Here is a 26,613-nt window from a genome sequence, read left to right as displayed (position 1 = left end):
CTGTGGGTGTAAACAGCAGCTGGGAAACCTGAGCTGTGTTTGTGGTAAACACGCCGGTAGAACCACCGCAGCTCCAGCGGGACGAGGTCACAGAGGCTCGGTGCTGGTGACGGGGACCCGGGCAGGGCCCGTTCTGGGCCCCTTCCCTGGGGAAGGACAGAGCCCGCTTGCAGGAGGAGAGACGGTATTTACCTGGGGAGGCATACGGAGAGGTTTTCTCCACTGCCAGTTTGGGTGGCTCTTGCTTGTCCCAGGTTAACAGCTGCTGTCCCCCCGGTACGGTAATGGGAGGCGGTGTGGGTGCCCTGTGTTTTGGTGGTGTAGCTACAGCTGATCAGGGGTATTTCTGTGGTTGGGATGGGCCTTACAGGACTGGGCATAAGACTTGGCCTAGAAATTGCTGCAGCTGTTTGAGGTGTTGGTGCCTGGTCAGACAGCCCTGGCAGAGCGGCTGTGGACACCCCTCATCCGTGGGGTGCAGGTGGTTCCCCCAGTGCCTGTGCGGCTTCGCTGGGGCAGCGATGGGGCCTGGGCTGCCCCGCGCTCCCTGGTGCGCGGCTGGGGCTGAAGGTTTCCTCGTCCCGAGCCGGTGTTGGTGGCAGACGTGCTGTTTCAGGCCGCTCAGCTGCACAGCCGGTGAGCTGTGTGCCGGGGCAGAGCGCTCGTGGCTGTGCTGCTGTGAGGAACGCTCTACCTGTGTAGCACACCGTGCTCTGTGCTGGGTGCGTGTCGTCAAGCTTTCTGCTGTAAGGGCAGAGCAGGCAAACATCTGTAACAAGGCAAGTTTTAAGGAGGGTTTTTGCGATGTCCAGCAGAGTACATGGGGAAGGAGAGGGAGTGATTGCGCCGGGACTGTTCTGTTAGCACCTCCGTGCCTCCGGCTGTGCCGGCAGTTTGTACATCTGCACCGTGAACCAGGTCCTGTGAAGCAGTGCCCATGGGCAATGGTCAAGCTCTGTGATGCTGTTCAACCTGCGCTTGCGGGAGCGGCGCCATCTAATCTGGTACCTCTGAAATGGGCATCCCAGTGGTGAGCTTGACTTGCTTGGAGATGCTAACTGCTTCTGGGCTGATGCTGTTTGAGCATCTGTAGCAGGTCCTGCTGCTGCCCTGGGTGTAGGGGCTTCCACTCTGCGTGGGAAGGGTGGGACCGTGGGGTGGGGAGTGACACCAGTGCCCTTCTAGTCATCCCTCGGCGAGGAGCTTGCGGTGCAGTTGCACGCTGTTTACATGACTGAATAAGTATTGGCTAAAGCATGTGTGTAGCTGTTTTGGTGTGTAAAAACTTGACAAGGTGAAGCACTTGCATCTGGCCTTTTAGGAAATGATTGTAGGTGTTTTTTAAAGTGCACAGTAAGTTCCCCTCCTGGCTGAAGACACGGCAGCGGTGGGCTCAGAGTGCGCTGAGTGGTTTACAGGATGTGTAAATTTTATGGGGAGCGACCAAAGGTGGGACAAGAAAGGGGTTTTGGTGACTTGGGGAGGAATAAGAGTGGGGAAACAGAGGGGTAAGGCCATAAAAGGGGTGAGTCGCGTGTAGGTAGCTGGCCGGTCAGTGTGTCGTCTGGCCGTGCCCTGCCCAGCACCGTCTGTCCTGTCTCGGCAGCAGCTGCAGTGGGACCTCGGCCTGGGTTTGTGTGTCCGGGGCCAGGAGCTGGGCAGGCTGAGCGCCCCAGGACGGCGGCTGCAGGCTGCGCCTTCTGCCTGTATTCCATCCTATCAAGCCAGAGGCAGGAGCAGGGTGAGGCCGTTGCTGCTGTGTGGGTGCTCTTCTGTGATCTGTGTTGCCAGCGACATGCAGATCCATACCTGCAGTGGGTACGTGTGCTCTGTGTGCCTGCTGCAAACATCTCCAGCCTCGCTGCTGGTCCATTTGGGGACGTGGAGCAGCAGTGGCGGTCTCGCCACCCTTGGGCTGTTGCATCCAGATAATGTATTTTCCTCTAATGCGTAGCAGCTAGGTTTTTAAAGGAACTTCACAAACGTTCATCCCTACCATCTGCATCTAACAAACTTTATGGCTTCTTTCCATTTTTATAGGAAAAAACACCACTCTGGTCCAGACACTGAAACTTGTCAACTGACGGGACAAAGAGCTGAGACACTTGGCTGTACTAGGACAATAAAACATAGGGTTTAGCCAAAGAAAATTTCCCCAACGTAGAAGCCTACACCTGCAAAACCCTGTAGTGTTCTTGGGAGGCTTTTCTGTACCTCTGCTCCATTTCCAGCCTTTCACATACCATGGTATTCCTTTTGACTTCTTTTGCAAGCTAGCTCTGGCTCTGCCTTCCGCTTCCCCGTGTGCTTTGGTTTGGGTTACCAGTGTGAGCTGCTGGCTGTGGGCTGTTCCTGCTCTTCTGCCTCCAGCTTCTGCTTGGAGGCTTCTCTTGGATGTTGTGACTGACCTGCTTTTTCTTTCTCTTTTACTGTATCTCTCTCTCCCCAATCTGTCTTCTGCATTCTCCATTCTTCACACCTCCATTACTGCAGGTTCATCATGCCTAGTGGCATATAAAAAGACTCCACCTCCTGTCCCACCTCGGACCACATCAAAGCCGTTCATCTCTGTCACTGTGCAGAGCAGCACTGAATCCGCGCAGGACACCTACCTGGACAGCCAGGACCACAAGAGCGAGGTGACCAGCCAGTCGGGCCTCAGCAATTCCTCAGACAGCTTGGACAGCACCAGGACACCCAGCGTGACGAGGGGAAGTGTCGTGACTGCAGCAGGAGAGACCCCAGAGCTACCCCAGAAAAATGCAACTTTGAAAAGTGACAAAGGGACTCTGACTAGTGAAGAGCCCAAAGTGGAGAACATCCCCAAAAGAAAGCTGTCGTCTATAGGAATACAAGTATGGAATACTTTGTTCTCCTTTGTTGTAAGGAATGCCCTTAACCCATATATTTAGCACGTGCATTTTGTGTGACTGGGTGTGCATCCAAACTCACTTAGAATAGCAAGAGAAGCTCCCTGCCTTGTCAAACTAACCTCCTGTGTTCCCAGGGTTGAATACAGTAGGAGCTTTCCATAACAGACCAGAAAGGACTAAGTTTTTAATACAAAATTAAAATGTTTCATAAAGCAGAGGGACCGTGTTAACTGGGCGAGTCCATCTAAAGAGGCCTCTCTACCGTGTGGTACTTCCACGCGTTCCCTGCCCACCGCTGTTCTGGGGACAGCTCTTTCTGGGTGCCCGTGCAGCCGGTGCCGCTGCGGCGCGCCGTCCCAGGGCTGCCGGCAGCAGGGAGCGGTTCCTTGCTGTCGCTCTTACCTGCGGGCTGCCGCTTCCCCTGCTGGAAGTGTTGAGCTGTGGAAATTGATGGAAATGAGCTGTTGATTATATAGTCAAATGAGAACCAATTGGTAGTGTAAATCCATGCTTTATTCAGCGAAATTTAAGTCATCTGCAATTGTACACTCTGCTTGTAGACACGTTTCCCAGATACAGATGGCTGAGTGCTGGGCTAGAGGGGCAAAATGCATGACAAAAGGGCAGCAAGGCAAGAGAACCTGCCTTTTCTGTGCTGGTTCCCAAGCCACCTGCCCAGCACCTGGATTTCATTCCTAAAACCTTCTAACCCTCTTATCCAGAGCTATGGGGGGTGTCAGTCCCTGGGCGAGAGGCAGCCGGGCTTCGCTGTCGGTTTCAATCAGGTCGCTGCCCTCTCTCGGATCTCTTGGCCTGTGCCCGTGTCCGGTGCCACCCGTGGAGCTGCTCCCTCGGGGTCCCGCAGCCCTGCCCGTTGTCACCGCAGCGGTGGGTGGCAGAGCAGATCCCTGCGGGACGTGGTCCTGGGACCCGCTGCTGTTGGCGTGTGGTGTCAGCGTGCTGCGTGCGCGCAGCGCTCCTGGTCTGACATGAATTCAAGCAGCAAGTTCTTGTGTCTGTTTTTGTCTGTATTTTTTGTTTGATAAGGTTGACTGCCTCCAGCCAGTGGCAAAAGAGGAGCCTCCTCCACCAGCCACCAAATTCCAGTCCATCGGGGTGCAGGTAGAGGACGAGTGGCGGTAAGTGAAAGACACAAGCTTTTGCGGTTTCCTTTCCTTTAAATTGCACTTCCCCCACTTTTCCTTAGACCTTCTCCCCTTCTTTGTTCCAATACGCGTGGTGTTGAATGGGGGCCCATGGAGAGTTCTTTCTCCACAGCACACACCTGCTGCAAAGAGCACTTGTTCTGTAAACAGCCAAATCAATGGGAGTGTGAAATTTAAAGGAAAAAAAGTACAAGATGTAATTGTAGATGCGCGTCAGTCCTCTCTGTTGAATGGCGTATCGCAGTACGCAGGCAACCTTATAATTTTGCGTGTCTGAGTGTGCGGTGAGTGTTTGTGTGAGGACGGGCAGGGCAGGCGGGGAGGCTCAGCGCAGCCTAACGAACAAATGCATTTCACCGGCAGCGCGCGAGGCCGGCCAGGTTGAGTTCTGCTATTGAATGCTTGCTTTTGATCTCTCTAGAAACAGCCACTCTCGCAGCATGTCCTCCAAACAGGACACAGACTCTGACACACAGGAACATAATAACTCTAGCTGTAAATCATCTGAGAGAAGCCTTGCTGAGTGCCCCCAACACAACAACTCCGTTGGTGTTGATGCCACTACCAGGCAACCAGCCAAGCCCTCACAGATTAAGAGAAACCTCTCCTATGGAGAAAACAATGACCCAGCCCTGGAGCCTTCCTCTCTCCCTCCTCCTGACCCCTGGCTTGAGACGTCCTCCACCTCGCCATCAGAACCCGCGCAGCCAGGAGCCTGCCGGCGGGACGGGTACTGGTTCCTGAAGCTGCTGCAGGCGGAGACGGAGCGGTTAGAAGGCTGGTGCCGTCAGATGGACCAGGAGACCAAAGAGAACAATCTCTCTGAAGAAGGTAGATGTTGTCAGCCCCTGGGTGCGAGCATGGAGCGGCCTAACAGCTCCTCCCTTCAGAAAGAGTTGTAACTGAGTGCTGGATCAGCTCTGTGCGGTGAAATCACTGACAGCCCGCAGAGAAAGGGTGGAATGGAGATGAGTATGGGACAAGGAGCATTCTTTTGTTTTCTTTGGGAAGGATAAGGTAACTTCCTCTAGCATGTGGGGTAAGAAACAACGCTGTGATGCAGCACAGAAGACTTTCAGGGGATGGTGCAGCTTCTGACCATTCAAAACCGCTAAAAGATTGAAAGACTTGCTTTCAGGGAGGCTGTGGGATATTTCTCCCTGCCTCATCCACTGTACTCAGGCAGGCAGGGGAACATTTGATTGGCAGTGGGGCTGAATGAACATGACTTCTGAGCTTGTTCGATCTGTTGAATTGATGGACTTGTTTTCACAGCAAAGAGAAGGTTTCTTCATATAGGAAAGCTTCACTGAATTTGTGCTAAATACACCAAAAGCACAGGGAACACAAGGCCACTTGATTTTATTGGGTTTATTCCCAGTTGGGCTTGTTTCATTATTTTCAAATGAGCTGGCAAAACCTGTGCTTGTTGCAGTGAAAATGATGCCCGCGGCGCATACATAGTGACAGAAGTGGGTGGCTGGGCTGCAGAGGGCAGGATCTTTGAGTCTGGTTCATTTCTATTGTTTTGATACCTGAGGAAGGTGGAATAACGGGGAGGTTCAGTTACAGCTCATTGTCAGTGCTGGGGGGGGGGGAGGGGCGCTAATCTCCAGTCCTGTTGCACTAAGTTGCTGTGCTGGCTGCCGAGCGGGACGGGCAGCTCTCCCTGCCCCGGATGAACTCGTTTTGCCCATGGCAAGAGTGCTCTGGCAAGGAAAGACACCAAGACCGGTGTAGTGTTATATCGGTGACCTCTCACAGCAATCTCCTGGTAGATTCTGTAACAGGGAACCTGGTGGGTATGGAGACAGCCCAGCTTACGCTTGCCCACCAAGATCTAGAACCATTCAGAACCGATTCACTGGGAGCAGCCGCACGCCAGGGAGGAGAAGGAGAATCCGTTCATCCCTGCTCTTGGTGCGGTTGCGCTGTGGGTCTCAACCCTGCCTTTGGAAAAGCCCATACAGTAGTTTTCCACTAATGAGCAGAGCAACGTTGCCATACTCAGAGACCTCTTGGAAAGCCCCCCAAGAGCAGCACCAAGTCCTGGGTACTAAAAGCTGTAGCCTGCTGGTGTTTGGATCCCTTGTGGTAAGTGGAGGTTGGAGACTGTTCCTCAGCCCCTTGTCACCTTCACCTCATGCATGAGTGGAGGGGCAGGTTGTGATCTGCTCACTGAGGTGGTGCTGGTGGCTTGTCTGATGGGCCGAAGGCACTTTCTGCAGACTCTGGTGTGATGTTCTCAGTCTGGCCTGCTTTTGACCTGCTCTAGAGGCAGCAAAAATAGATGGCAAAGACATTATAGTTTCAATACATCTTTCCCTGAGAGCAGTTACTTCCTTGAGGATCTCTGAAACTCATAATGCATCGAGAGTGGTTTTTTGCTCCAGAAACACTGAAGTTCATTGCTGCATTTAATTGTCTGTCCAACTGAGGTCTGTCTTTTTTTCTCCCCTGTAGTCTTAGGAAAAGTCCTGAGCGCAGTGGGCAGTGCACAGTTACTAATGTCACAAAAGTTCCAGCAATTCCACGGCCTCTGTGAACAAAATTTGGTGAGTCTGGGTCTATTTCTCCTGGTTTTTGGAAGGTGGATGTATGTGTTTCAACAGAACATGATGGGGTATTCATGGGCTACCGTCACTGTGAAAGCAAAGCCAGCGCGGTGTAGGCTCCAGGCTGAGCACCAGCTGTGGCGGATGGAGGCTGATTGAAAACTGCAGCTCTCACCTCAACCTCCCTTCTGAACAGGCAGATCTGGGGCTGTGCTCTGCTCAAGGATGAATGTTTGCAATTCCTTTTGCTGCTCACATGAGCACAGGGGAATTTCCTTGACCTGCTGGTCAGGGCATGCTGAATATGCTGGAGTGTCTTTCTGGGTCTGAATTGTCCACCGGCCATACTGTGTGTCACAGAATGGACTGGGTTGGAAAAGACCTCAGAGATCATCCAGTCCAACCCTTGGTCCAACTCTAGTCCATTTATTAGATCATGGCACTAAGCGCCATGTCCAATCTCAGTTTAAAAACCTCCAGGGCCGGTGAGTCCAGCACCTCCCTGGGCAGCCATTCCAATCCTGACCACTCTCTCTGCACAGAATTGCTTTCTCATCTCCAGCCTCAATTTCCCCTGGCAGAGTTGAAGCCCATGCCCCCTTGTCCTATTGCTGATGCCTGGGAGAAGAGCCCAACCCCCACCTGGCTAGAACTGCCCTTCAGGTAGTTCTAGAGAGTGCTGAGCTCAGCTCTAAGCCTCCTCTTCTCCAGACTAAACAAGCCCAGCTCCCTCAGCCTCTCCCCATAGGGCTTGTGCTCAAGTCCCTTCCCCAGTCTTGTTGCTCTTCTCTGGACTCGCTCCAGCACTTCAATGTCTTTCCTGAACTGAGGGGCCCAGAACTGAACACAATACTCCAGGTGTGGCCTCCCCAATGCAGAGCACAGGGGAAGGGTCACTGCCCTTGTCCTGCTGACCACGCTGGTTTGGATCCAGGACAGGACACCACTGGCCTTCTTGGCCACCTGGGCACACTGATGGCTCATGTTGAGCTTCCTGTCCATTAGTCCCCCAGGTCCCTTTCTGTCTGACTGCTCTCCAGCCACTCTGCGCCAGCCTGGAGCGCTGCAGGGGGTTGTTGTGGCCAAAGTGCAGCACCCAGCACTTGGCCTTGTTGAACTTCATCCCATTGGAATCAGCCCATTTTCCAGTCTGTCCAGATCCCTCTGCAGAGCCCTCCTGCCTTCCAGCAGGTCCACACTCCCTCCCAACTTGGTGTCATCAGCAAATTTGCTGATGATGGTCTCAATCCCCTCATCTAAATCATCAATAAAGATGTTAAACAGGACTGGACCCAACACTGACCCCTGGGGACACCACTAGTGACCGGCCGCCAGCTGGATGCAGCCCCATTCACCAGCACTCTCTGGGCCCGGCCCTCCAGCCAGTTCTTAGCCCAGCAGAGAGTGCACTTGTCCAAGCCATGGGCTGCCAGCTTTTGTCCTGGAAACTACCTCTTTCCTGTTGCTTCTAAATGGCTTTTAAGGTGAACCACCAAGGCTTTGTCAAATTGGGGGAAATGTTTGAAAAGTCTGTTGTTCTTCTCCAAACACACTTGCTTTGCATGTAGATTATGTGGATGGTAAAAGTGTCGTGACAGGGTTGTATCTCGTTGGCCGCAAAGCCCTGAGTCTGGTCTCTGCAGAGGCAGTGCGAGGGCCGCCCTTGCTGAGAGCTGAGCGGGGCCGGCATGGGCAGGGGTGGGAGGCTGTGTTCTGGTTTTCGCTCAGGCTTTCCCATGGTGTGGGTTTTGCAGACTTCCTCAGAGGTGGAGTCCCCTTTACTTGAGGGGAAAAAAAAGCTTGGAGAAACTCGAGGGCGGAGGAGGAGGAGGAGGGGGTGTGCATGTACAGCGCAGCGCTGAGCGCGGCCGGGGCGTCAGCCCCCCCGAGCGCTGGGCTCTGCGCTCTGTGCCGAGGGGCTCGGACCTGATCCCAGGCTTTCCCGAGACAATCCAGACCTATGATGGCAGTTCAGATGCCTCAGAGCTGGGAAGATTCTGTTCTGTGGAGAAACTTAATCTATGTGAAATTTTTCAAGCTAGCCTGGGAAATACTGATACTTTCAGATGGTTTGGGGAGGATGTCGCAAAGTAGTTTTGCTTGTGAAAGCTGTATCAGCTTCTTTGGCTTGCTGCACACAGGCGTGCCAGGTATCACTGTGGCGCTTTGCATCATGTTGTGTCCATTTCCATTATTACCCACCCTGAAATCAGGATCTCTGTGCCAGAAACCAGTATTCCAGCTCTGAATCACGTGCTGGGACCTTCGGTGGAAGGTGCTGCTGTGGGACGGGGGTTCGCTGGGGGAGCTTTGGGGAGAAAGGGAGCTATTGCTTCTGCTACAGTGTCTGTTACAGGATTCTTCTTCAGGCTGTTACAGGAGAAATGGAGTCAGGATCTCTGCTTCACGATCTTTGCAGAAATGGTTTTGACTATAAGTGATGGCATTTTGTCTGCATTAGGGCTGGTGGCTTCTGTGGGTTCTTGATGTTCCAGTTGTTGGGCGGGTAGACTGAGAAGGGCGAACATGTAAGCTGTGCGGACTGCTCTGCCTGTCAGGAGGAGATATTCTGTTCATTCTGAAAGGTTTTCTTTATGCTTTCCATTCTAGAACCCTAATGCCAACCCCAGACCCACAGCCCAGGACCTCGCTGGGTTTTGGGATCTCCTGCAGTTATCCATTGAAGACATCAGCATGAAGTTTGATGAGCTGTACCACCTGAAAGCCAATAGCTGGCAGTTGGCAGAGACACCGGAGAGAAAGGTGAGCGTGGGGCAGTGGAGAGTGGCCAGAGCCCCTCACAGACATTTTGGGTAGCTGAGGTCTATTTCTGTCTGCAAACAAAGATCTTTAGGGATTTTGCCGTCTCGCACTTGTGCAGTGTAATCTCACCACCTTTCAATGCACCGAGACCATTCCTCATGAGTGATAGTGGGAACGATTTTGTACAAGGGGAAAGAGTGTTACGATGGAGAGAGACCACAGTGAAGAGCGGTGGGTGCTTGAGGCAGTGATAGAGACGCCTCTAGTGTTACAAGCACTGTAGGCTTTAACTATTCCTGGTGTCTGAGTAGTATAAAAAATACCTACTGGAATATCTTGCAAATACAGGCCGGGCTGTGTCGCTGGGCCTGGCTGGACCTGAGGGCAGGAAGAAGAGGACTATGGCTGAGTGTCATTTTAAAATGGTGCAGTTCCAGATCAAGTTCGGTCTTGGTGCTGTGCTGTGCTCTGACCTATGGCTGGGCCAGGCGTGGTCTGCAGACTCCGGGCCACTTCACAGGAAACCTCTGCACCGTGATGTGCAAAATGGCACGTTTCTAGAAATCGGGAAAGCTGGTTTTAATGAGCATCTTGCTCAAGCACTGCTCCCGCTTCTTTCACCTGACACTTGATCTCGTTGCCTAGCCCCTCACGCCATGAGTCCCCACCATATGAGGGAGATCGCTTCTGTATGTGCATTTTTATTTTATGTTTGGGTTTTTCCTTACTGTCTCCCTAAAGGAAGAGAAGAAACCACCCCCTCCAGTGCCAAAGAAGCCAGCCAAGTCCAAATCCCAACTGAACCGGGACAAAGCCTCTGATTCAGACAAGCAGCGCCAGGAAGCTCGCAAGCGCCTGATGGCCGCCAAGCGCGCCGCCTCCGTGCGGCAGAACTCGGCCACGGAGAGCGCGGACAGCATCGAGATCTACGTGCCCGAGGCACAGACCCGCCTTTGAGCCGAGGGGCAGGCGAAGGAACCGCGTGCTTTTTATAAGTCATTAAAAAGGAAAAAAAAAAGGTTCTCTTAAACTAGTGTGATTTATTAAGTCTAGAGACAATGAGCCATCCTTGAAAAGGGCTCCCGAGTTGGCTTTTTTTCTCTCAGCTTTAAGTAATGAAGATTTTAAAAAAAAAAGCAAACAAAAAAAAAAAGAAAAAAATAGCCCTCGTTTTCTCCCTGGCTGTGGTGTCGCTGATGGACTGAACAGACTCTCCTGGAACCTCCAGCCCCTCGACTTGGAACTTCAGTCTTTTTACTTGTTCTATCTAACGAGAATTATTAGCTTGTTTACAAGAAGAGGACAAGAAAACATGAAGCCTCGAGCACTCGCCATGCTGTGTTCTTCCTCTTCCTCACTTCTGTTCTTCCTTCTCATCCTTTATTTTTTTCTCCCTTCTGCTCCCTTTATACCCCACCTTCTGCATGGCTTTATTTACTGTGTTAGAAATAACCTCTCCTCCACGGAGCTCCTGAAGAGAACACCCACTCAGTGTGTCCTACTGTTGCACTCTGCTAGCAAGCAGCCTTTCTGGGGTTTTTATTTGTTTTCCTTTGGATGGGGACGTTGGGGCGGGGGGAGCCGGGTGGGCAGGGACGGGGCGCCGCGGGTTTGTATTCCTCTGTTCTACTGAAGCGAGAGGGTGACGGGGTCTGTGGAATGTGACGCGGAGTTGTTGAAACGCAGCCCAGAAGCAAACGTGCAATAATCTGGCAAAGGGGGAAGGGCCGGGCCGGGCCGGCGGCTCCCGCGGGCGCCCTCCCCGGGCCACACGGCGACCGTGGGCACCATCCGCGCGTTCTTCACTTTGGTTCTTCTCCTCTTCCCTGTACCAAATTAACTTCCTTGAATCGCTTGTTGAGAAAAGCTGCTGCACTGAGGGACCTGTTTCAGAGTGGGCTGGGGAGAGTGTGGTGGTGTCGTGGGGTGGGAGGACTGGGGTTTGTACAAAGGAAGGCACGGGTAGCTGGTGGTAGGCTGCCTGCCTTGTATGTATGTGTACATATGCACATATACACTTAGTAGTACCTGTACATTTAATTCATACACACGTATACATGCCCATACACACAGTGCAGACGGTGTACTAAAAGCACCTTGGTGAGAATGGGCATATGTATAGCATATATTTTTACATGTACTATATCTAGATGTGTGTAAAAGTGTGTGTAAAAATATATACCCTGTGTGTAATCAGATGACTATTTTTTTCCTTATCTCCCTGCTCTCTGGGTAGAGGAAGGATTGCTAACTATTTTTTAGCCCATTTTTCCCTTTGTAGGTCTCCTTTTCAGTCTGGCTTCTTGCAGCCAGAGCTGCCACCACTCAGTTCTTTGCCACCCCCTTCAAATAAGCGTTTGGCCCCAGTGCTGGGCAGTTTCTTTTCGTCACGCGATGGAACGAGGTGGGAGGCTGTGCGCTGCTTTCGTGGGTTGGGGGTAGAAGCCCAAAGGAGTTTCAGCGAGGGTGTTGGTGATAGAAGGCAAAAAATCAATAAAAGTGCAACCCTGAATGGTGTCTGTTGAGCGTTCTCTGCTGTCCCGTGCCGCCTGAGGTCGCCGCCCCCCTCCCCTAAACTGTCAGCCTTGGAATCAGGTTTCTAGCAAACCTCAAATTCAGCATTGGCCTTGAAGCCCCGCCCCCTCCTACAGCACGTGCTCAGGGAGCCACACCCTCTTCTGGTCACATGGTCTGTGGTGATTGGCTGGCAGGACTGTTCCCTCCCAGCCAGCCCCGCCCCCGCTGTGTCTATTTTATACCATGGGCTGCATATAGTTAATCTCTACAGCTTTATGAATGTACATATATATTTTAAAAGAAACACAGAAGTATACAAATACAGAATAATGCATGTGGAAAATATGTATTTACACATACTTATACACACCTTTGTATAGATAATTCTATATATGCATACATTGTATATAAACGTATGTATTTTTATATCTGGGCATTACTGGGGCCAAAGGAAGCAGGCAGCCAATCACAGAGTTGCCTGAGAGCACATGACTATGATGGTGCCAAGCAAGTGCTGTCAGCCAATCACAGAGCTGTGTGACGTTTAACAAAATGGCTGCTCCCCGCCATAAAATGGTGGCTGAAACAAAATGGCTGCCCCCAGGGTACAATGCGGGGGGTGGCCTGCTGTGTCCAGTGTACTTCCGGGTAAACCAGGAGGTGGGATGGCTGGTCCTGCCAGCCAATTACAACAGACCATGTGACTTCTGGGGCAAATAGCTGCTGAGGCTGCTGGGAGGGGGCGGGGCTGAAGGGAGCCCCGCCCCCGCAGCCCCCAGGGGTGTGAGGGCGTGGCCGGAGGGACCCGCCCGTGCCCGGGCGCCAGCCGTGGGGGGACGGGGCTGCCCGTGCCCGGCGCCTCTGGGCCCTGGGTGTGCTGAGCCGTGCCCAGGCCGGCCGGCAGAGCCCCGGGAGCGCGTGGGGCTGTGGCCGTGCCCGTGCCCGAGGCCGAGCCGTGTGCCCTGGGCTGCGCTGCAGCGCTGCGGGTCCCGGCTGGATGAGCCCCTGACGATTTTCTCGTGAATGCCAGGAGTGCCGGCTCCGTGTCCCCGCGCTCCCGCACAGCGCTCAGCGCCCTTTGCCCAGCGCAGCAGCCCGGGCGGCTGAGCCTGGTGTGTGCCCGGGGAGCAGCCCCGCGCGCCTGATCCGCGGAGCACAGCGGGAACCGGGGGGACGTGGTTTGCGCTGCCCCTGACCAACATGTCCCTGGGGCTCAAAGGCCCTTGTGACACATCACTTTGCCTCCCAGTGGCGCTGGTGCCTTCCAGCTGTGCTGGTTTTGGGGCTGGGCTGGCGCCCCGTGCTGCCTCCTTGCCTCAGTGACTAGGGGTGCAGCTGCTCTACCCTCGTGGGGATTTTCAGGGCAGTGCTGGTTGTAGCACAGGCATGAAAGTGTCATGTTAACATGGCTTCTCTGTGCTCAGCGCGATGTCTGCGTGTGGCCGGGGGAGGGCTCGGGGCTGGGGGACGGCTGCAGGGATGGGAACGGAGGGTGAGGGTGCTCCCCAGCTGGGGCTGCCCCGTGCGTGTGGGACGTGTCCGTGGCCCCGTGGGGGTTGTACTGGAGGCCCCTTCCCCATGGGGGTGAGTCAGGTCCCTGAGGCTCTGCCTGGGGTTCCCCAGGGCCTGGCCAGGGCAAAGGCACCTCTGCAGCTCAGGAGCCCCGAGGTGCTACTTGAGGCTCCAGCAGGGGCAGCGTTGGGGGCAGCGGCTGTTTCACCCACCTGGGCTGGCAGCCCCAGCCGCACCTCGTGCTCCAGCTGCCCCGTGTGCCCCAGCCCGCATTCATACAATCATTTTGGTTGGCGAGGCCCCTCAAGATCATCAGTCCAACCATTACCCCACCCCTGGCACTGCCCCCTGTCCTGAGAACCTCATGTCCGTCTGTCCAACCCTCCAGGGATGGTGACTCCAGCACTGCCCTGGGCAGCCTGTTCCAATGCCCCACAGCCCTTTGGGGAAGAAATTGTTCCCCACATCCAACCTCAACCTCCCCTGGCGCAACTTGAGGCCGTTTCCTCTGCTCCTGGCCCTTGTTCCTGGGGAGCAGAGCTCCAAGCTCCTTTCAGGCAGTTCAGAGATCAGAAGGTCTCCCCTCAGCTCCTGTTCTCCAGCTGAACCCCCAGGTCCCTCAGCCGCTCCATCACACTTGTGCTCCAGCCCCTCACCAGCTCCGTTCCCTTCTCTCCACTCGCTCCAGCACCTCAAGGCCTTTCTTGTGGTGAGGGGCCCAAAACTGCCCCCAGGATTCAAGGTTTGGCCTCCCCAGTGCCCAGCACTGTCCCAGGCCTGCTTGGCCACAGAATTCCTCACCATGAGCAGAAAGCACCAGCAGCCTGACAAGGGTGGAGGACGCCCTGTTGCCGTTCCTGTCACCAGAGCTGCCCAGGGGCTTTCCCAGAGCTGCAGGAGCGAGGCCTGGCTGGAGGGCAGGGGTCTCCATCCTTCCACAGCCCCCGGGCTGGGGGTGCAGGGCCCCTGCAGTCACCCTGCACCACAGGAACCGGGGCTGAAAGGGCTGCAAAGGGCTTGAACTGGCGCCATCCTCCCTCCGGCAGAGAGCGTGGGTCCCTCTCAAGGGAGGCACAGGCACTGCAGCCCTGAAGCGACAGCCATGGAAGACGCCAGCAGATGAAGCACCCGCAAGCTCACTCGCGTGCGCCAGAGCCAGCGCAGGAGCCGCACGGCCCTGTCCCGCGGCACAGCCAGGCTGGCGGGGGCGGCTGCTCCAGGCAGCTCTGTCAGCCCCTCACGGGGTTCGGGCAGGGGAGCCCCCACATCGCTGCTCTTCTCTGCCAAGGGGCAGCAGTGCTGCTCACCCCCCAGCGCTGGTCAGGAGGAGGAAGGCACAAATGCCTCAGCCCTCCCCTGCTGCCAAACGCTTTCTGGTTCCCCAGCTCGGGGGTGAAACGCTGTGGGAAGCAAGCACGGAACAGACCGACGGACGGCGGGGACGTGCCGGCCTGTGCCAGGTACTGCCCCGCTTTTCCCACACCCCGCAATGCTCCCTAGAGCTCTTAAGCTGCTTTGGCTGAGTGTCAGGAGCGGGGCTGGAGGTGAGGGAGGAGCAACCATCCACCCCCAAATGACACAGGATAAAAAAACACTACACACCACACAAAACTAAAAAAACTTTTATTTGACAACAGAACAAATAAAAAGGTATTTACAGTAGTTTCTTGCTCCATAAATTTCAATCCAATTATCCCTGCCCTCCCCACTCCTGGTCCATCCCCAGGGCGACCCCGCTGTCCCCGGCACAGGCACAGCCGCGCTCGGCCCCGGCCCATCGCTTTGGCTTGACTGGGGCAAAATAAGGGAAGGAGGCTAAACAGCCTCTCCCTGCCCTGGGGGAGGAAACAGAGCTGCGGGGGGGCAGCAGGGGGAAGGGCTACCTAGAAATAAGGGAAGGAATCCTACAATTAATGGTTTTCCCCAGAAACGAGGCAGGGGGCAAAGGCTGGACATGAAACAGAGCTGGGGGAGATGAGGAAGGGGATATTCCCAGCCCCATCCAACGTGGTGCCCCCTGCCCAGCCGGGCAGCGCCGGAGCTGGAGCCATCACCGCACAGGGACACCCGGCCAAACACACACCACTGGCAAACCGCCCCGCAGCCCCGCTGGCACCGGGAACTCCGCTCCCCTTCTCTCGCGAGAAGAAAAGGGCTGGGGAGAAACACTAGTCCCCAGAAATCAGTGTCTTCCCTTCCCAGGCTCCATCATTCCGCAGCACTGCTCCCCCAGCACCGCTGGTTCCAACCGCTGCACAGCACCAGATCCTGTGGCCATTATTATCTCTAGTCATGCAACTTAATAATCAGGCTAATTACCTAGGATTAGTGTTTCTCAGGATAGATAACATAGGTGCGTACGTATCGCTATTTAACTTATATTTTACAGTGGAACAGCAACATCTCAGTCCCAGGACCAGCACAGTGCCCAGGCTCCCGGTGACAGCCCAAAAACCACCCCAGGACGGGCTGGGGGGGACCGGCCACCTCCCAGCAGACACCAGCTTGTCACTAGAGGTCCCCAGCACCACACAAGCAGACACGGCCCCGCCAGCCCTGGAGCAAGAGCTGCAGGGAGGGGACGGGGAGCAACAGGACTCCCTCGGTTCCCGCTTGGCTGAGGAGACAACTCTGCTTTCCAGGAAGGGCCATCCGCGGGCTGCCAGAAGAACACGCACGCCCGTGCCTACAGCACACCTCTTCCCAAGCTTTTTTTCTCTTTTTTTTTTAAAGATTAAAAAAAAAAAAAAACAAAGAAACTGGATAAAAAATTTCACAGTCTGAGGCTTCGCACCCGCCCCGCAGCCGCCTGCGTCAGCGGCTCACGGCGCGCCCGCTGCTCCCGACACAACGCGCACGCGTTCCAGGGAACCCGAGAGGAACACGGGGAAGTTGTGGAAATGCTTATCAAAGGAAATAAAAAATCATATAATAAATCACAAGTAAAGGGAAAATGGTTCAACAAAAAATTGCTAAACAGCACCATAGAGATTGCTACTGGCAGCATGTGTAACACCCTAAGGCGGGAGAGGAGGGTCCCGTGTTTTCCGTGCGAACAAATGCCACAGAATTCAGGTTTCCAGTTCATCTGTCCTTCACCCTCCCGTGGGCAAGGCAGGGCTCCCCTGGGCCAGGCAGGGCTCCTTGGGCCAGGCAGGGCTCCTTGGGCCAGGCAGGGCTCCTTGGGCCAGGCAGGGCTCCTGGCCAGCGTAAGGTACAAGAGAGGGTCTCCACAAATAACGGAGAAAAAGAAAACGCCGGGGGGAGAGATCAGATGTTTGGGAGAAAAAGCTTTTCATCCATAGTCCTTAAAACAGACACCAACTAAAAAAAAATTTAAAAAAAAAAAAATCTCTCTTTCTCTCCCTGAAGTGTTGGCCGAACCCTTGTTTACAGGAGAGAGAAAAAGAAATCAGCAGGTTTTCCAAGGGTTGTTCCACAGGGACCGTCAGGAGCAGGGAGAGGCCAGTGAAGCTGCAAAGGTCTCTTCCCCGCGCTGCGCTCCCCCCAGGGCCGTCCTGGCAGCCGGGGCAGCAGGGGCCCCTCCCCGCGGGGACAGCAGGAGGGGACAGTCCTTCCTCTCCCTGTGGGGACAGAGCCCGGAGCTCCCCGGGAGCCGGTCGGGGGGTGCAGGCAGATGGGGGCACAAGGGCGGAGGGCCAGGACCCCTGGAGGACGCACCCTGGGGGTTATTTGGAGAGGGAGGCCCCGGGGCGCTCAGTCTGGGGCGAGCGGGGCAGCTGCCCGCCCTGCCGCTGCGACTCCAGCTCGGCCGCCTTCTGCAGGGCCACCTCCACCAGCAGCTGGAAGCTGCTGAAGTCGTCACCAAAGAGCTCGGGGGGCGTGGGGGGCGGCGTGTTGAAGAGTCCACTGGTGGGGCTGGCCGCCTCGGCCCGGGCCAGCAAGGTGACGGTGCTGCCGGCGGCACCCGGTGGCACTTTGGGGACAGGGTCCAGCTCCGCCGGCTGCAAGCTGGGGGGCTTCTCCCGCTCAGGGCTGCGGGCGCTCAGCACCGTCAGGTTGCTGCCCAGCGCCTGCGCGGGGTGGCACAGTACCTGTGGGCACACAGACATTGACAGTACCTTGGAGGCCCCCGCGGCCGTCACAGGAGGTACCACCAGCACCCCGGAGCCGGCAGCAGCCCCCCGCGGCAGGGCCACCTCGCCAGCTTTGCCCCCTCGGCGGGAGATGGTGAACTGGTTGGGGTCCTTCCCATCCTTGCGCAGCATGTCGGGGAGCAGCCGCCGCCTGGCGTTGATGAACCAGTTGCAGATCTGGGAGGAGAGAGGGGTGAGAACTGTCAGCCCGGGGTGCCCCACAGGCACAGCACCAGCCAGGGGCAGCAGCCAAGCCAGCAGAAGCCCCATCGGACCCAACGAGCAGCCACCACACATCCCAGCCACCACGCGGCTCCCCTCAGCCCCGCGCCCCTTCCCGTGGGGCTCCGGAGAGGCAGAGCCGCTCCTGGCAGGGGCTGCCTGGCCCCCACGGAAACCCCAGCGCCGGCTGCTTCCTGCCCAGCACCGCCCGCCCGGGCAGCCCCTTCCTCCTGCACCCATCCTGGCCGCCCACAGTGCAACGCTCCCACCAGCCCTCCAGCCCACCCTGCCTGGGACCGTGTGCGGGCGTCAGCCCCCGTGGCACTGCCCTGCGCCCCACGCCACCGCGCGGGACAAACAGCCCGGGCAGCTCTGGCGCCCCACGACCCAGAGCAAGGCTGCACAGAGCCGGGTTCTGCACTCCCCCCCAGCACAGGCCCATAGTCCCAGCAACTGCCTGTGCCCAGCCACACGCAGGTAACACGGCGTGCAGCTCCAGCACCCTCCCGGCGCTCCTGCCATCCCCCAGACAGGCCGGGCATCGCACACAACCAGCCTGGAGCCCCACGGCCTCAGGCGGGTCCCTGGTCTAGGGGGCAGTTTTCCTTTCTCCAGGCAGCCGACCCCAGAGGTCGGCGTGCCCAGCCGTGCCCACACGCTGACCCAGTGCCAGCCCGGACGGCCGCGCTGAGGCTGCCCGGAGCAGACAGACGGCAGGACAGCAGTGTGGACGGGAAACCCCAGAAACCACCAGCTCACAGAGCTGCAGCCCCCCCCGTGCCGGCACGGCCAGGACGGCGGCAGCACCGACACCTTCCCGGGCCACAGCCGGCGTAACGGCTCTGCCAACGGCTGCACGCCAAGAGGCAGAGCTCCGGCCTTCACAAACACAGCGGCCATGTAGTCAGTCTCAGCCTTGTATTGTTTCTTCATCTTTATATAAAAATGCTACATTAAAATAACCGCCTTCTTCCTAGAAAACAATTAGAAGATAATAAAGCAGAGGAAAAAAATAACTGATCTTTCCCAAATCAACAGCTACATAAAATATTTCCCTTGGGAAGAGAGAACTTACTACAACTTCGATCATGGCAAGATCTCAGTTGTCCTGTTTTTGTCTTTAAGACAATATTTGGCATTTAACACCCTCAAATTCACCAGTCTCACCCCCTTTTCCCTTCCAAACACTCTCCTCCCTTGCAAGCCTTAGCCAGGTCCCCCCGACATGATCTTACGATTCCACGGCCTTTCACTGCTGAAAACCCCCAACGACAGGGCTGGACTCCCAACAAAAAGCCCAACCAACCCTGCAGCACTGAGAAGCCCCCCAAAAATCCTACCACACTCCTTCCAGCATCCAGCTCCCTCTGGAGAACACGGCAGGAAGATGGGCACACACACTGCTGCTGCACAGCGCTGCCTGGGGCTGGATACACCTCAGCTTTGCAGCAAGCAGCTTATTTTTTTTAAATACAGCCGTTTCTTGGCCGCACCACCAGTGCACACTGGGCCGTCACTCTGGGCTGCGTCTGTCCCCTCCCCACCATGGGCACCCATCCCTCTGCGGGAGGAAAAGCCCATCCCCGGGGGCACGGGCCTGCAGACCTGCTGTTATCGGGAGCCTCGCCAGCTTTCTGACCTCCCGCTTTCCGCAAGGGACACACGTGGCTGCCCCGGAGACCCAGAGCTGCGCTCCAGCTCCCTGGACACCGGACTGGGCAGGGGGACGCACAAATAAACACCCAGGGGTGTTCATGCTGTGAAGAAGCAACTGGAGGGGTCAGATCAGCACTGAGCCACTCCAGCCTTCCCATGGGGGCTTGTTCCACACCTCCAACCCAACATGTTTCTCCTCGTCAGATGGAGCAGCCCCCATGACATCCTGTCACGTCACCTCAGACTGACAGAAATCCCAGTGACAGCTTTCAGCTGGCCCTGAAAAGTGCCAGCGGGCTGGGAGCCCCTGCTGGGGGCTACAGGGCAGCGCCCGCCCCAGGCACACGCGGGCTGCAGGGGTCCCACGGGACAGACAATGGCAGCGTGTGGCACGGCCACACCTCGACACGAGCCCGTGTGCCTGGAGCACCCTCCTCGGTCCCACAGGGCTCAGGGCACAGAGCGCCGGGCACCCGCTGGTCCCACTGCTGCGAGCCCCCACACCAGGCACCGCCGTGCCAACCTCGGTCGAGGACAAGACCAGATTCCCACAGCCCCAAACCCATCGCTGAGCCCCCAGCACTCTGACTCGAGCCCCCCCAGGACCACCAGCCTCCCTGCAGAGCAGCCGTCCAGATACACATCTTTTGCACAGCCAGTATTTAAAGAAATACATGAAGATTAAAGTTTGCCTTGCTGGTCAGGAAAAGGGAAGGCAGGCAGGCACTGCCCACACAGCGGTGTCTGGGCTGCCACTGGCACAGCTGGCCAGAACTGCGCTGAGCCCCAGGGAAAGGAGCCAGGGGTGCAGAGGAAGCCCCAGGGAGAGGAGCTCGGCTGCAAACCCACCAGCCCTTGCCGGCTCCCCTGCACACAGAGCTGCGTTCCACCACGTGGTGCCACCAGAACAAGAGAACAGCGAAACCACCATTCAACTCCCTGCCTGCCAGGCTGGGAAAGGAGGGACAGGGCTCTGGGCACACAGGGATCCCCTGTGGGAGGCTGCTGGCGTCACCTGGATCAAAGGGACAGGCAGCTGCAGGCACGGTGAAAGCCAAAGCTGCAAGGAAGAACGCTGCCCACCCCCCCGGCGAGCCAGGGCTGCGAACCTGGCACAGCACCTGGAGAACATCCGCTCACAACCAGAGCCACCCCAGCCCAGGAGCCTTCAGCTGGGTGCCCCTTAATGCAACTGGTGTAACTGGGGCCAGCTGGGCCAGCCAGTACTTAGTGCTGCTAATGGGCCACCCAGGGCCAAAGCCCAGCCCAAGTGGCTTTTTCTGTCACGGGACAGTTGCCCCTGCCCAGCTCTGTGTGCAGAGGGGTGGTCCTGGCCCCTTTCCTGGGGGGTGTCTAGGGCAATAGGACCCTGAATCCCTCCCACCTGTGGCAGCTTTTCCTAATGATAAGGTGGTGTTTAATTTGTCCCCATGCAAGTTGCTCCATTTTCTGGACAACCAAAAAGCTCTGCTCCAGCACTGCCAAAAGATGGGCCCCCAGGGCACAGATTTCTGCCAAAAAGGGGCTGCCCACATGCAGGTGCCTTTGCTTCCCTGCATCCCCTCCCTGCCTCCTTGCTGCCTTTCAGAGGCAAGTGGTATCAGTGTGCCAGGTCCTCTGGGATCTTCGGTGGGCTTCTCCTGGTCTGGCCCATGCAAAACACCATGGCAGAGGACTCAGCAGTGTCCCCAGCATGCGGGGATCCGGCTCCTACCTGCAGCACAGAGAGGCTGGTCTGCCCCGACAGGCTGAGCTTCTCCTGCTCCGAGGGGTAGGCATTGAAGCGGTGCTCGTACAGCCAGTCCCGCAGGATCTTCACGGACTCCTTGGGCAGATTGCCCCTTCTCTTCCTCTTGTTGGACTGTGAGGGGTCTGGGGATGTGGCGCTGTCGTCCTCCCCGAGGTCGCTATCCGACATGGTGGAGCTGCCTGCAGATCTCTCCTGGTTAAAGCCTGGCAAGGTGGAACCAAAGAGCAGGCATCAGGCAGAGTCCCGGCCGGGGGAGCACGGGGGGGATGCAGCCACAGACCCCTGATGCCTCCAAGGTGGAGGGCGGCTCACCCCCTCCTCATCCGGCTGGGGGGGAATCCAGGGGCAGAGGCCCCCCCTGGGAAGGAGAAGTTACAGACACCACCGAGACAACAGCCCACCCCAGCTCGCCGGTGCTCTGCGGGGACAGCACGGGCAGGAGCCCCGCACACGGCAGCGGGGTGCTGGGGGGGCACACGGCAGCGGGGTGCTGGGGGGACACTCGCAGCGGGCAAGAAAAGAGCAAGCATTTTGGGCGAAAAAAAAAAAAAAAAAAAAGACCAAAAACCCACAAATCTCAGCGGGAGAAAAGGCCGGGGCTGGCTAGTCGGAGTTGCTTCGGGCACAAGGAACCACGCGGGGTCATTGTGCGGCGGGGATGGAGGCGGGGGGCGACTTCCCCGCGCCGCTGTCACGGGCCGGGGGCTCGGCGGTGCGGACCGGGCCGGACCCGCCGCCCCCTCCCGCAACAGGTAGCGCGGCGCCGGGGCCGCTCCCGCCGCGGACACAAAGCCGGGGAAGCGGCGAGCCCGAGCCCCAGCCCCCCCCGCCGCCCGGGGACGAGAAGGAGAAAGAAAGAGAAGTTGGAAGCTCGCCCACGGCCCCAAACCCCGCACCCCCGCAAACGGCAGAAACCGGCCCCAAAATAGCCCCGACCAAACAAACAACAACGGCCAAGTTAGAAACGACGCGGAAAAGGAACAAAACCCACCCGAGCGCGCCCACCCGCGACTCCCACAAACTTTTGGCGGCGGGGGCGGCTCCCGGCCCGGCAGCACAAAGGCGGCGGGGCCGCTCTGGGCTCCGCGCCGCCCCGCGCTCCCGGCCCGGCCGGGACTCCATGTTTGCCGCCCGCCCCGGCTGCGCTCTTACCCCCGGGCCGCCGCCGCCGCCGCCTCGGCCCTTGCATGGGCCGCGCCGGGGTCGCGCCGCCACCGCTGGTGCCGGGGGTGCGGCGGGACCCTCCCGCGGCGGCGGGGCGGGCGGCCGAGGCGCAGCGAAAAGTTTTGGGTGGGCGGCGGTGACAGATGCCGAGACAGAGTTCCCTTTGTTCCCGAGGAGGCAGGAACTCGGCCGGGCCCCCCGCCCCCGGCCCCGGCCCGCCCGCCCCCGGCTGTCACCGCCGCGGCACCGGGCAGGGGAGCCCCCGCCCCGCCGAGCCCCGGGCCGCTACCTGGCGGCACCGGCACCCCCGCTCGGACACGGCGCCCGTCGGGAGGGAGCCCCGGGCTGCGGGGGCTGCAGAGGCTGCAGAAGTGTCGCGGTAACTCCCGCCGAGCGGAGCTGCATCCCGCACCCCAACAGGGGCGCCCGCAAAGGGACGCTCATGCTCACCCACGCACGGCCACCCGCCCAGCGACACCCACTCAGGGACAGCCGCACAGGAGGACCCACCCAGGGGCACCCACCAAAGGATTCCCACCCAGGGACAGCCGCACAGGGACACCCACTCAGGCGGACCCACCCAGGGACCCCCACTCAGGGACACCTGCACAGGGACACCCACCCAGTGACATCCACCCAGGGACACCCATCTGTGAGCACCCACCCCGGGACACTGCACAAGCTCCTTGCCCCAGGCCATGTTAAGGCTGAACCCTGTGTCTGAGCACCAAGGGGTCACTGGTGGCTGTGGGCAGTGAACAGGCAGGCACTGGTTGCAGGGTCAGGAGCTGCTGGGGTGAGTGTGGGGGACAGCCCCAGGGACCTCAGACCACCACGGCTCCCATGGCAGCGGAAGGTGTTTCAAAGCAACCGTGGTGACCCAGGAGGCACCTGGTGGTACCTTTGCTGTGTCCACTGACAACAGGCCATGCTCTTTGGAGACCTTCCTGGCCTGCCACCGCTCACCATCTGCCTCTCCACTGCAATAGCAGAGCCTAAGGTGACCTTCTGACTTTTGGAGACCAAATCACTCCGTTTAAATGCAGGCATGCTGCTGGTCCAGGATGTGGGTCCTGCAGGATTTCCCCACTGTGTGCTCCGTGCCTTTCTGCAATGTGGGGCTGGGTCACACCTTCACCCTCTGCCAGGCACTCGGGACAAGCAGGTGAGCAATGCCAAGCCCAGAAGGGAACACATCCATCGTGTCCACCCTGGCATGATGCCCTTCATCGGTGGGACCCGCAGAGACGAGCTGCTCTGAGCAGTGGTGCCACAGCCCATGGGTTAGGCACCCTCTGGGCTGTGTGGGCGACGCAGTGAGAAACACAGGCTGATCCCTTCCAGCTCCTGCCATGGAGAAGAAGGTGCTGCCGTGGGAAGTCAGGATGACCCCATGCAGCAGCCAGCCCAGAGGGGTGCCAGCAGAGAGATGCTTCTCTTGTGGATGTCCTCGTTGGCATGTCCATCCACCCTCTTGGAGACGCCTGTGCTCATCCTTGCCAAGCCGAGCACAGCGTGCGGGACCTATGTGCTCGTGGGGCACAGCAGCCCCAAGGGTCACTGGGTCCTGCTCCATCTTTCTCTACGCAGAGCTTATGTGCCGTTTGCGTCTGATGGCACCTGGCACAGAAGCGGCCTCGGGGCCGCTCTGCCCTCCCAGCTTCCATCACATTTGCAAGCTGTGCTGCAGCTCCCCTTCTTCCCCTCTTTTCTGCTTGCAGGGAGAAAGATGGGAATCCATTTGGGTATTGAGAAAGGCTGCAAAAAAAACTTCTATGGTAGGTTTTTGGTCTGTGAAAAGCAGACTGTGTGGTGCAATAAATAATTAAATGAAACCAACAGGAGAATTCCTTAAAGTATTTGTTTAGTTGCTGCTAAACCTTCAACGTCCTAAGTGAAACTGTACCCACAAATTGCTATTGCTGCATTAATGCAAATGCAGTGTGGGCTGGTGAACCACAAATGAGGTGTGGAGTCAGCCCTGGGTGCAAACCCTGTCTGCTGCAGGTTTGTCCCAGTGCAGGGTGCAGCCCCGGCCCAGGCAGCCCCCTCACCCCAGGGCGCTCCTGCCTGCTCTGCTCCCTGCCCGGGCGCCCAGCCTGTTCCTGAGGGTGACGCCAGAGTCCCCGCGGTCTGTGCCAGCCACCGTGCCCAGGCAGAACTGTCCATCTGAACAGTATGGTTTTGCTCCCACCCTTTGACAAAGGCTGTATTAGTCTTCTGCCTAATTGACACATCTGGGAAATGGTGCCTGGGCTCAAATACCTGCCCAGGGTTAGGCCATGAGCCCTCCTGCGCTCCCTGGGCTGCAGATACAGGCCATGTAGAAGCAGCATCGGAAAAATCCAACTGGATGCCGGAGCACAGCATCTTGGGGATCCAAAATCCCTGGACAAATGCAGCCTGGAACAGGAGCCAGGGAGCTGCAGCTGATGGGGAATTGGGAGCTTTGTGGGGCCAGGGGCCATGGCAGGGGCTCTGCCTCTTGCTAAGGGCTTGTCCAGGCTGAGTCCCCCCAGCCCGCCCTGCAAAGTCTGGCCAGGCCCATTGACATGACAATACTATTAAACTTCAGCAATTTGAAAAACAATCAGCCAGCAAGAGCCTGAAGGGGGATGCTGGAAAACCCAGGCAGCCTCCCAGAGGTTTCCCAGGTACAGCTCCTTCCACCCTTTGCCCTCCCTCTGATATTGAATCTGGACTTTTGGCAAGGAAAATGGGATTTGTCATCAGCTGTGCCAGCTGTTGCTGCAGCCCTGGCCCGGGGGCCTGGCTCTGGCTCTCCAGCCGCCAAGGTCCTGCTGCCTGCTCAGGGCCGCTGGGCTCCCGCAGACTGGGATTCCCCCAGCAGCGCTGGTGCTGGGAGTGCTGTTAACAGGGCTTTTCTGCTGGTGGACAGCCTGCCTGTGCTCCGCAAAAGCCAAGGCACGGTGGCTGGAGTCATGGCAGCGTTAGGAGGGAAGCGATAACTGGGTTTGTCTGTCCCCTGTGCAGGGGTGGAGTGGGAGCCTCGGGCTGGTGAGCTTCCCCCATCTCCTGCAGAGATTTAAATGCAGATTTAAAGGTTTAAAAGCAATTGCCGCCTCCTTGCTGAAGAGACCAATGGTTGCACTATGGTGCCGTCGGTAAGGGCTGGTGTGTGCCAGCTGGGGAACTAGCAGCACCGCAAGAACACCCAGTGCCCAGCTGTTGGTGCCACGGCCCCGCGGTGCCAGGCTCAGCTGCAGCACCAGCTGCTCCACCACCTCCAGCACCGCGTGATTCTGCCCGGCTCCAGCACCGGAGCCCCACACTTGGGCACCACAGCCCCTCCCTCTCCTCCTGCCCCTTCCCATGGGGCAGCCATGCCCTTCCAGAGACCATAGGGTAGGAGCAGACCCTCTTTCAGCAGGTACTGCCATATCTTTTGCCTCTCTGATATTCCCATAACCTGTGTAATTTGACATGAAAAAGCGATGCTCTGGGGGCATCAGGGTGGAGCTCACAGCTCTGGAGAATGGCACTCTTGGGTCAGGGTTTGGAGGAAGCCTCTCTGGGCTGCACAGACAGTTCTTGTTCAGGTTAAGGGAGGGGAATAATTCCATGCGGAGAGCTGACCCAACAGGAGCTGCCACTCGGAGCAGCCAGGGCAGCTCCTGGGCCCCTGGCCAGGCTGCGTGTAGGATCAGGAGCAAGAGCTGAAGAAATAGGCCAGCAGGAACCTCCTGAAGTTCAGCAAGGAGAAATGCAAAGTCCTGCTCACAGGGAGGGTCCGTCCCAGGCACCAGGATGTGTCAGGGGCTGCCCAGCTGGGAGGCAGCTTGGTAGGAAAGGTCCTGGGGGCCTGGAGGACACAAGTTGACCATGAGCCCACAAGGTGCCCTTGTAGCCAAGTATGGCAATGACATCCTGGGCTGCATCAGTCCCAGCAGGGCCAGGGAGCGGATCCTTCTCCTCTGCTCAGCTCTGGTGAGGCAGCCCTGGGGTGCTGGGCTCCCCAGTACACGAGAGACAGGACATACTGGAGAGAGTCCCGGGAAGGGCCATGGAGATGATGCAGGGACTGGAGCGTCTCTGCTGTTAGAGGCTGAGAGAGCCGGGACTGTTCACTGGAGCAGAGCAGGCTCAGGGAGATCCCGTCGGTGTGGAGATACTGGAGGGAGGGTGCAGACAGGACAGAGCCAGGCCCGGCCAGTGGTGCCCAGCGACAGGACCAGAGGCCACGGGCACAAACTGGAACACAGCAAGGTCCCCCTGAACATCAGGAAACACTTTTTCACTGGGAACAGCTCTTTTAGATTGAAGTAAAAGGACAGTTATTTTCTTAATTTGGTGCTCTCTCGCACCCCCTCCCGCTGC

At 57.6% G+C, this 26,613-nt stretch overlaps 2 protein-coding genes across 7 annotated transcripts in view; one reads left to right on the top strand and one right to left on the bottom strand.

Annotated features, from left to right (window-relative positions):
* The window catches only part of DLGAP4 (DLG associated protein 4), a gene marked incomplete at its 5' end in the record, with an annotated part of 68,401 nt that extends 56,538 nt beyond the window's left edge, over positions 1-11,863 (top strand). For all 5 annotated transcript variants that reach the window (XM_082065613.1, XM_082065610.1, XM_082065612.1 and 2 more), the window contains 6 exons: positions 2,494-2,855; positions 3,921-4,012; positions 4,461-4,870; positions 6,503-6,594; positions 9,205-9,357; positions 10,099-11,863. In XM_082065613.1, the coding sequence (XP_081921739.1) occupies positions 2,494-2,855; positions 3,921-4,012; positions 4,461-4,870; positions 6,503-6,594; positions 9,205-9,357; positions 10,099-10,314 (1,325 nt within the window). In that variant the 3' untranslated portion in view covers positions 10,315-11,863. The remainder of the gene's footprint in view (positions 1-2,493; positions 2,856-3,920; positions 4,013-4,460; positions 4,871-6,502; positions 6,595-9,204; positions 9,358-10,098) is intronic.
* A 3,129-nt stretch (positions 11,864-14,992) lies between these two features.
* Positions 14,993-22,441, bottom strand: TGIF2 (TGFB induced factor homeobox 2). Of its 2 annotated transcripts, none has more exons than XM_082065299.1 (3): positions 22,264-22,441; positions 21,076-21,314; positions 14,993-17,660 (listed from the first exon to the last, which is right to left on the bottom strand). In XM_082065299.1, the coding sequence occupies exons 1-3, from the start codon at positions 22,298-22,300 to the stop codon at positions 17,076-17,078; spliced, it is 861 nt and encodes a 286-aa protein (XP_081921425.1). In that variant the 5' UTR covers positions 22,301-22,441; the 3' UTR covers positions 14,993-17,075. The 2 variants fall into 2 exon arrangements, with proteins under 2 accessions (XP_081921425.1, XP_081921426.1); XM_082065300.1 differs by having other exon boundaries at positions 22,103-22,402.
* Between the last annotated feature and the right edge of the window lie 4,172 nt (positions 22,442-26,613).

Source organism: Streptopelia decaocto, assembly GCF_964273445.1.
Source record: "Streptopelia decaocto genome assembly, chromosome: 14".
In the NCBI taxonomy this organism is placed as follows: Eukaryota; Metazoa; Chordata; class Aves; order Columbiformes; family Columbidae; genus Streptopelia; species Streptopelia decaocto.
This window is presented reverse-complemented; position numbering and strand designations above follow the sequence as displayed.